At 45.4% G+C, this 10,339-nt stretch overlaps 1 protein-coding gene and 1 pseudogene across 2 annotated transcripts in view; both read right to left on the reverse strand.

Annotated features, from left to right (window-relative positions):
* Myo5c (myosin VC) overlaps window positions 1-10,339 on the reverse strand; it is a 101,169-nt gene that overhangs the window by 20,316 nt on the left and 70,514 nt on the right. The window contains exons 29-35 of the mRNA XM_008829785.3: window positions 8,377-8,557; window positions 6,691-6,784; window positions 5,931-5,994; window positions 5,668-5,836; window positions 4,922-5,009; window positions 1,501-1,708; window positions 1,220-1,398 (exon numbers count right to left, since the gene is read on the reverse strand). Of these exons, the coding sequence (XP_008828007.1) occupies window positions 1,220-1,398; window positions 1,501-1,708; window positions 4,922-5,009; window positions 5,668-5,836; window positions 5,931-5,994; window positions 6,691-6,784; window positions 8,377-8,557 (983 nt within the window). The remainder of the gene's footprint in view (window positions 1-1,219; window positions 1,399-1,500; window positions 1,709-4,921; window positions 5,010-5,667; window positions 5,837-5,930; window positions 5,995-6,690; window positions 6,785-8,376; window positions 8,558-10,339) is intronic.
* On the reverse strand, window positions 1,108-1,918 carry LOC108490664 (annotated as a pseudogene). The gene has a single exon (XR_001872368.2). The product of XR_001872368.2 is annotated as a speckle-type POZ protein pseudogene (transcript).

Raw genomic sequence — 10,339 nt, forward strand, 5'->3', positions numbered from 1 at the left:
GCCCCCCCTGCCTCTGCCTCCCAAGTGCTGGGATTAAAGGTATGTACCACCCTGCTCAACTTTGAACTCTTGATTTACCTGCCTCCACCTCCTGAGAGCTGGGGTTACAAGCATGTGCCACCATGCCTACCTCACAGGTTTTTTTTTTTTTTAAATAGCAATTATTTATATTTTCAAAAAGAAAAAAATTAACATTTGGAAGTTCTCCCCTGTAGGAAGAGGGGCTAATTAGAATGAACAGGACTGGCTCCGATGCAGGCGGTAAGTCAGGTATGAACAGCAGGGCATTCTAGGCTGGGATTTTTTTTCACATAGCAATAATAATAAAATTTTCTTTTATTTTTGTTTTATGTTTTTTTGTTTTTGTTTTTGTTTTTAGACAAAGGGAGGGGGAAGGGAAGAGAAAATCAGAGAAAAATGCCAAAAAACATTTCCCACGAGGAACCATATTTCTTGTCAAGACTGAATTCTGGGAGAAATTTTTTCCAGTTTTCAACACCAATAAAGATTTCTGCAAAAGTCACTACCATCAAAACACTCATCTTCCAGATCAAATAACCTCCCTCCCCTTTGCCTTCACATGTCACTTTTCATAAGAAGATAAAAGGATGTATTCTACTCTTGCGAACAGTAAGTGTTAACAAGCAGAGAGCTTTTCTGATACTTGTATGGTAGTGAAGTTTTCACAAACATCCCAGGTTTGGCACAGTTCGAAGGGCTAAAATTTGTTTCCCTCAACATGGACCCCACAAACTGATTTTTGAAAAAATTCTTTCTTCTTTCCTTTTTCCTTCTCTTAAAAACTAAACGGCCCTTTTCCCCTTTTTGCTCCAGGCACCTGCGGGTTTGTTCTGCTCAGTCAGATGTAGGCAGGCTTCTCCGAAGTACCTCTGCCGGGGTGTGCTTGGAGCCAACGCCCAAACTGAATCCAAGTGCCAAACTTGGCCTGACCGCAGGGAACACGGTTACACAGCAACAGGATTTTCATTAGGTTGAGTAGCCCCGAGTCATGCCGGCGTGCCCCCCCCCCAAGTCCCCTAAGTTATTTAGTGCTGCTTTAAAAGTCTGGGGCCACGATGCAGTCCTCCCTGAAAAAGTAAAAGCTCCACAGATTGCGCTGTCTACCTGGTGGTCAGTGGCAGCAACAGTGGCTGCTGCTTCTGGAAAATAAATGAAGTCTGACAACTGGCAGGATCTTAGGATTGCTTCAGGCATTTACGTGGGGACCCCAGGAAAGGGCACTGTGCTGAAGCCAGAGCGCAGTGTGCTTCAGCCACCAAGTGCGGATGTGACACCACCATTGATGTGACACCACCATTGACAAACCCACAGGTCTCCAAGACATCCGAAGCATGATAGTTGATGAAATCCACTGCTTGAGTTTTCAGCTGATCAGCACTGTGGAGGTGAGCCAGGATGAAATTTTTTGCAGCGTTCTCCACAGGTTACTGCAGAGGGCATCCTCGCACATGACCTTCATTCAAATGCTCCAGGGCATACTTGTCAGCAGCTGCCACCAAATCATCAGCCATTCTGTCGAGATTTGGTGCCATCCCAGTGTAAATGAAGCACATCATTTCCTTAAAAACTTCAGGCTCCACATCATTCATTTCAACTCGATTCTTTTTACTTTCCTCCATTTCATGTTCAAACACGGCACTTAAAACAGGAGAACGAGCTGCTAAGATAGCCTTGTGAGCCTGGAATTCTTGGCCAGCCACACACAAGCAGCAGTCTGTGAACCAGAATTCTCCCACAGCTCTCCTAACTCATCTGCCAGTCGGCACTCAGGAACCTTTACCATGTTCATGGTATTCTGGCCAGAAATATTGACGGAATCTTGAACCACACCCACCTCACAGAAGAGGGTGAGTTTGTCATCAGGGGAAAGCCCATTGGCCTCCTCCAAGAGAAAATCCCTACGGATGAATTTTTTAAATCCCCAGTCTTTGCCTTGCACAAACCTATAAGCTCATTGACTCTCCGTAGCTTTGGTTTCTTCTCCCTTGGCATTCAGAATGGAGAATTTGAATTTTGCCTGAACTTCGCTCTTTGGACAGCTGACCAATAACAGGTAAAGTGACAGGTAGTCTTTGCTTTCTTCATCTAGCCCTTTGGGGTTTACTTGCAAATACCATTTCAGTTTATCATTGGCCCCTGATGAAAAAATTGAACTTTTAATGACTTCACCCATTTCCTCCTGGCAAAAACTAAAGTTATTAATGGTCCATAGGTAGGAGAATTTCATTACCTTGATCTGTGTGTAGCACCAGCTTTCAGCTACAGGACCACTCGACATTTCTGCCGGAGGTGGCGGACTTGTTGGAACCCTTGACACCGCCAGTTTGAAGGTTAGACTAGATTTCCAAAGTCAGGCAGCAAAAATTTGTTTTTCTTCACCCAAGTCAGTAGGAAAACTCTAATTTGTCTTGTCTAGCAGGAAGTCTCAAGTAGGGATCTTTTGACTAGTACAGCACAGTATACATGATCTCAGGCTAGTAGCTTAAAAACGTTTTCACGTCTCAGATTTTTTACCTGAGAGCAGTGTTTCTGGGGGCTTGGGCTTTCTGTCCTTTTTTTTTTTTTTTTTTTCAAATTATGCAGTTTTGAACTCAGAAGTGGGGCTAAAGGTGAGAAGTCTAGAAACTAAATTAGATCCAACTTGCTAAATCGTTCCTTGATTCCTGACTAGAGATTGTGCTCTTAATGCTAGGTTGCTATAAGTTTTGGGGTAAATGTGTTACATAATAATGGATAACTGATACACGCAGAGAAGCTGATGCATTGTGATTTAGACATGTTGAGGTGGATGTAACAATAGAAAGGCAAAAGAAGCAGTCAAAAAGGCAGAATGAATCTGAGACTCAGAAAAAGAAGGTTTTGGTAGGCCTCATATAGAGAAGGTGGCTAGTCATTTGTTTATCCATTAGTTTATTCATCCACCCATCATCCATTCATCACCCATCCACCCATCCACCCATTCATCTATCATCTAGCCATATCCCATCCATTCATCCTCCATTCATATACTCATCTTCCATCCATTCATCTACCCATCCTCCATCCATTCATCCTTTCATCTATACGTCATCCATTCATCCATCTATCATGCATTTATATATCTATCATCCATCCATCTATCATTCATCCATCTACCCATTCCAACAGCGGAGATATAAGAAATTAAAAGGCCAGACCTGGGGCTGGAGAGATGGCTCAGGGCTTAAGAGCCCTGGATGCTCCTGCAGAGGACCTGGGTTCAGTTCCCAGCACCCACATTGTGGCTAACACCCATGTGTAACTCCAGTCTCAGGGGATCCAACACCCTCTTCTGACCTCTGGGGGCACTGCACAACATGGGTGCACTGACATACATGCAGGCAATACATCCATCCATACAAAATAAAATCATAATAATAAATAAAATATTTAAAAATAAATAAACAAGGGCTGGAGAGATGGCTCAATGGTTAAGAACAGAGGCTTTTCTTGCAGGAGACCTGGGTTCTATTCCCAGCACCCACATAGTGGCAAACAACCATCTGTAACTCCAGTTCCAGGGGATCCAGCATTCTCTTCTGACCTCCTCAGGCATTTCATGACACAGGTGCACTTACGGTTCAGGCAATACACTAATTCACATGAAATGAAAATAAATAAATAAGTAAATAAATAAACAAGCTGGGCGTGGAGGTGCATGCCTTTAATCCCAGCACTCAGGAGGCTGAGGCAGGCAGACCTCTGTGAGATCAAGCCAGCCTGGTCTACATAGTGAGTTCCAGGTTAGCTGGGGCTACAGGGAGACCCTGTCTCAAAAAGACCGAAAAAGAAATAAATCTGAGACCTAGCCCCTGTTCTCATGGAGCAGAATGGCATGTGATATCTATTACTGTAGAGGAAAAAGCCTCAGTTTGGCTTCAGACATTTCAAATTTGGGGTAAAAGCAGAGTACATAATAAAGGAGCTCTTTAAAGAAGAGAATACAGAAAAAGGAGTGTTTAGTTGTAGAGACAACCTGAGGAAGGAAGGCTGGGAGGAAGAGGAGAGAACAGAAGTGAAGAATGTAAGGAGAGAGTGGGAGACAGGCAAGGTCCAGGGGCTGTAAGCAGAAGGGAGAGAAGGCCGTGGTCCTCTCAGGGCTCATGGGGATGGGCTGTGTGGGTCCTACCCTCAGGGCTCATGCCGACGGCTACATGTGCCTTTCAGCTAAAGTCAGAATGCCTGCTTTCTTCCTTCTCTCCTCTAATAGAAATGGGATACTTATTCTCAATTTCACTTTTGAAAATGGGAACTGGAACTAACAGAGAAAGAGGTTAAATATATTTGTTTTAGAATTTCTGTTTTAAAAATAAGATTTTAGCCAGGTGTGGTGGCACACACCTTTAATCCCAGCACTCGGGAGGCAGAGGCAGGCGGAACTGGATCTCTGTGAGTTCAAGGCCAGCCTGGTCTACATAGTGAGTTCAAGGACAACTGGGGCTACAGGGAGACCCTGTCTCAAAAAGACCAAAAAAAAAAAAAAAAGATTTCATTTTTATTTATTATGAGTATGTGTGGGTATGTGTATGTGAGTGTAGGTGCCCACAGAGGCCAGAAAAGCATGTCAGATTGCCTGGATCCAGAGTTACAGGGGTTATGAGCTGCCTGACTTGGGTGCTGGGAACTGAACCCAGGCACTCTACTCCTAACCACGGAGTCATCTCTTCATCTCCTAGGATGCCTCTTGAAAGGATATGAGTGTATTTGGTATTATCTGATGCAGTAAGCTGTCTTTCTGCCTTGAAAGACCTTTTCTTTAGCCCATTGCTAGGCTCCAAACCTAACCAGTTGAGAATCATTCTTTTGGGTCTTATATGCTTTGGACCAGGATGACCTTATCTGAAAACTCCAAAGAATGAAGAAGTAAGCACAGCTTTCCTACCTTTCTCAATCTTCTTGGTTAGAGCCTTGACTTGATCCTGTAGCTTCTTAATCATTCTGTTCTTCATGTCTAACTCTTCTTCGAGATCCTTCAGAAACCCAAAGAAACAAGACATTATCTCAAAAGCATCTTTGTCTGGTTTTTCTTTGGTCTTGGTAACAGCTTTATGGAGCAATATTTCTTTCTTTTTAAAAAGATTTATTTATTTTTATTTTATGTGAATGAATGTTTGCTTGCATGTATGTCTGTGTACCGTGTGTGCAGTGCCTACAGAGGCCAGAAGAGGGAGTTAGATATGCTGGAACTGGAGTTATAGATGGTTGTGAGCCACCATGTGGGTGCTGGAAACTGAACCTGGGTACTCTGCAAGAGCAGCCAGTACTCTTAACTGCTAAGCCATCTCTCCAGCCCCAAGGAGCTACATTTCATATACTATAAAATCCACTCACTGAAATGGTTTGCATAGCAGAGTGGTGCTTCAGTCAGAATTATCAAGCCCAGATATTTTCACTGCTCTAGAACATGACAGGTGGGCCAGCGGGCTGGCTGAGATGGTAAAGGCAATTGCCTCCAAGCCTGATGACCTGAGTTCAATCTCTGACACTTACATGTGGGTCTCCTAGACCTCTACACAGACACAGAGATACAGACATAGACACACAGACACAGACACATATTCTGAAGGTGGCAGGCTTACCCTCAGCAATCCCTGCACACAGGTGGGAATGTATCAACCCTCTCCTCACCCTGTTTTCCAAAGTGAGCCGAGAGGCTTCCTGCTGGAAAATACTCTTGGCTTCGCTGTCAGCTTCAGGTTGTTCCTCCAGGAGCTTGCTGGCCTCTTGCAGTTCTTGGATCTTATCCATCAGCCTCTCTTTCCCTTTGGTTCGCATTTTATTCTGCACTGCATTGGCTCTGAGAAAGGGACAAGGGCATTTCAGTGTAGCCACCTGAGTATTGATGGCTATGCAGAGGGAAAAGCCCTGGCCAATTCCCACTGAACACGTACTTGCTCTGAGCTCCTTCCTCTTCTCTGACTTGACTCAGGTGAGCAGCTGGCTCTTCTGGCTTCCCTATCATGAGAGAACTGTCGGTGCTGTGGCCAGCTAGATCACTGCCTTAGTTTGGGGTTGGCATGAATCAGAGGTCCTAATCGATACCCAGTCAGAGATTAGGTTTTCTTTGGTCTCAACAAGGTCTAATTTTTTAAACCAGTATTTAAGTATGATGCTATTTTACATGAACGTCTAGATTTCTGGACTTTCTTTAAAAATAGTCACATCAGGGTTAGAGAGATGGCTCAGGGGTTAAGAGCACTGGCTGCTCTTGCAGAGGACCTGGGTTTGATTCCCAGCACCCACATGGCGGCTATGAACTACCCTTAATTCCAGTTCCAGGGGAATCTGAAACCCTCTTCTGACCTCCATGGCATTGCACGACATGGTGCACTCACATAAATTCCAGCAATGCACTCATACACATAAAATAAAAAATAAATAATAAATAAAATATTTTAGAAAACAGTCATATCTAGCAACACATTTCCACTTTGTTAGACCCCAATGAAACTTTAAGGAAGCTGTTCCTTTAATGCCACACCCCTCCTTGTCCTCCACCCAACTAACTTCTCACCTCTGTGTTACCTGCCTGGCCCCAGCAACCAGAGCCTAAGGCCCTCAATGCCATGGCTTTCCACCAATGCCATGGCTGTCCACGCATTTCCTCCATGGTGGAATCTCTAAGGGCAGGGCCAGGGTGGTTCTGGTTACCTTTCATTTTCTCATTTTGCTCAGTCAGACGGATTTCAAGATCTTGCTTTTGTTTTTCTAGCTCTGAAATTTGCTGCTTAAAGTCTGGGATCATCTTTAGAGAAGAATTATAATTATAAATATTAGATTATCAAATATTTTCACCTCTGAACTTCACAATCTCTAAAACAAATACTAAACCATCTCTGTGTTCAGCCTGTGGAACACACAGTAGAGTAAAAACACAGTGGAAGCACTGAGATTGATTGACATTATTTCCTTTTGTCACCCCTTAACTTCAAGACCTATACAGTGGTCTCCAGAACTACCAGCATGCTCAGAAAGTGATTCTCACATGGCTACCCTGGGAAGGAAAGATGTGTGCTGTGGGGAGGGAAGGATGCCTCATGCGGAGCTGCAGGAGAGGCATGGGACAGTCCCCCCCAGCCTCTTTTGTCCTGTCCTAGAAACACCTTCTCATCTGGAGTCCATGGCTGCTTCTGAATCCCAGGCTGCACTGCTTTGTTGGTGGAGATCTGGAACTGTCCAGTATGCCCCACAATCCCTTCTTTTCTTTCTTTCTTTTTGTTTTTTGTTTTCGTATTTTGAGACAGGGTCTTACTATGTAGCCCTAGTTGGCCTGGAACTCACTATGTAGATCAGACTGGCCTCAAACTCAGAGATCTGCTTGTAGAGTGCCCGGATTAAAGGTGTGCACCACCATGCTCAGCATCTCTCCTTTTCTATCTGTACATTTCTCTGAATGTCCATCCCTTCCACCCACAGGCAGGTAAAAACTGTTTTTCTGTTGTCTAAGTTTATATAGACACCCAGGCCTCTGAAACTCAAAGAATACCTCTTAGTGGGTCTCTCTACCAGTTCCTCATTATAGTTCACCTTAGGAATACTCAAGTTTGTGAGGGCCCTTGGCATAGGTTGAGTTCCTGTGTGCTCACTGGGGGTGCAGCCCTGAGATTCCCCAGCTCTCAGGTTAGACCAAGGAGGAGGCAAGAAAGAAGCAGAGAAGCAGTGCTAGTGAGGTAGGAGGAGGAGCCTAGGGGAGTGTGGTGGTCTGGAATCCCAGAGACCAAAGGAGGAGGGAGCAGCGAACATCAGCAGAAGTTGCTGAGGGGCACATGACAGAATGGGGTGAGGCAGAGAAAATGGAGCTGGGGGTGAGTGGAAAGATGGTTAGTGACCTTTGAGAAGTCAACTCACAAAGAAATGGGGTAGTGGCCACATCACGAATAAGGAGTGTTTATCTGCAGATCCTGAAAGTGTCTCGCCACACCAGAAAGTGTGAGTGAGAAGAAAGGATGAGATAAACCCAGTAAGAAGGGGTATCACAGAAGAGGAAGTATCTGAACAGGGGAGATCCAGAGGACAAACAGCAGGACTGACAGGAGCATGCCTTCTCAAGAGCCAAGTTTGCTTTGGTCTGTTTTGCAGGGGGCTAGGGCTAGATTTAAATATATAAATTTAAGCACACTCAAGAATTTGAACCCACCATATGGTAATCAAATACACTTTCAAATCAGAGTATTCTCCAGCCTGGGGTCCCTGTATAGTTTTATCTTCTGCCCCAGTTATTTCACTCCTAGAAAAACTAGTTTAATGTCATTGTTTTACTGCAAGCAACTGATTTTTCCTCCACAAGTGGATGATGTCTAGGACAGTAGTTGTGAGTGGGCCGTGGTGAGGCCATACCATGTTTTCTGATGTCAGCCTGGTGACTTCATGACGGATACTCTCATTGATGTCTGTCTCTTCCCTAAATAATTTCTGCAGGTGGTTGATTTCTTGACTTAGATGCACCACTTTGAAGTTCAGAGCTTCAATCTCCTTTTCATAGCAATCTTTCTGAGACTGGAAATGACTCTCCAGGACACTGTTAAAGGAGGGGCAGAGGAATAAGTATGTGGCCTTCATTATGTTGCACTGACCACTGAGGGTATGCGTGAAACAGTTGAAAAGGCCACAGTTAGCATCTCACCCTCAGTACCTACAGCTGCTTAAGTATTCACAGAGACAGGAGATGGAGTAAGTAACTGTAACTGGAAGATCCTTTTGGTCATTACAAAATGTTGTGTAGGATGACTGTAGTGGGTTTTCTCCTAGGGCCAATGTGCTAAATGGACACAGTATTAAATCAACTCCCAATGACTTATCTTTATATTTATAGATTAGTGCATCTCTCAACCCTCATCAGAGAAACTTATTTTTCTTTAAAAATATTTTATGATTTTTATTTTATGTGTATTGAGTGCATTGCTTGCATATATGTATGTGAACTCATGTTGGGCAGTGCCTGTGGAGGTCAGAAGACTGTATCAGATCCCCTGGAACTGGAGTTACAGATGGCTGTTAGCCACCATGTGGGTGCTGGGAATCGAACCCAGGTGCTCTATAAGAGTAGCCTGTTGGGGACCCCTGTTGTGTAAAGTAGCAGTCTCTCCATGTCCGGATAGCCTATGGGCTCAGCTTCATATGCAGAGACTCCTTTTATCAGCAGGGTGCCTTCCTGGCATCTTCCTGACTCATCTTTTGAAGTAGCCGTCACAGAAACATGGCCTCCGGCTCTGAAACTGCCAGGTTTTCCTGTGTGATTTTCAGGCAGTCTGACAGCCTGGCAGGAGCCAACCACCACATGTAAATGAGGCATCCTAAAAGCACCTACCAACTAAGGTTTTGCCACTGCCCCCACAGTATAAAATATCCTGCTTTCCCCTAATTAATCGAAGCTGGATCACTAAGGCCTGGAGCTGAGCTGAGTCACAGAATAAAGGGGCTGTACCACTGACTGAGCTGAGTTCTGTGTCTTACTGCCTATGATCCAGCCTTCCCAGAGAGGGCTGTCTCTTCGTAAGCCATGACTCATGGAAACCCAGCTTTTGCCGTCTCCGCACCTTCCCACGCGATCCAGCAGCTGACAGATCTCGTATCTCAAGGAAGTGCACAGTGGATTGGGATGGAACCCGACTGGGCCAGACCCGGTAGCAGAGAGCCTCAACAACGTGGAGAAGCAGGGACCCGCCTAGGAGTGCAGCGATCAGTAGAGTCGCCAGCACCCAGTAGACGTGGAGACCCACAGCAACGCGGTGCAGGACATGCGTGCACCCCAGCAACGCGGTGCGTGACCCACCGCACCCCAGCGGCCCGTGGGAGACCGGCGCCACGCCCAGCAGCTGGCGCCCCGAGATCCCCGCACGCCCATATCTGGTGCCCAACGTGGGGCCTCTGAACCTCGTGCCAGCTAGCAGCTGGTGCCCTCTGAAATGCAGGATTCGTGAGTATCTCTCCCCACCAGGAGGGCAACACAAATCTCTTCTAATTTCCTCCTTTTGTTTCCGGTCTAAAGTCTTCGCGTGAGGATGGTAAAGACAGAGGAGCAACTGAGGTTTTCTGGTCAGGGCTACTCCCTGACGTTAGCTGAAGGCCTCTCTGCCCCCTAACGACCTCCGACTGCCTGTACAGGAGTAGACAAAGGACCTTCTATCTAAACATCTTTCTAACATAAAAACCTGGTGACGCAGCAGCCACTTAAGAGTCATTAGGACAGCCGCCAGTTCCTTAAATCTGCGGGAAGGCCTGTGCTGGGAGCCAAGTGGAATCCCCTAAGATTTTAATTTCAGGCACGTTCCCTTGGACACCATCACTTCACTACTTTCCT

The sequence above is a fragment of the Nannospalax galili genome, unplaced genomic scaffold, assembly GCF_000622305.1.
Source record: "Nannospalax galili isolate Female #2095 unplaced genomic scaffold, S.galili_v1.0 scaffold213, whole genome shotgun sequence".
NCBI lineage: Eukaryota > Metazoa > Chordata > Mammalia > Rodentia > Spalacidae > Nannospalax > Nannospalax galili.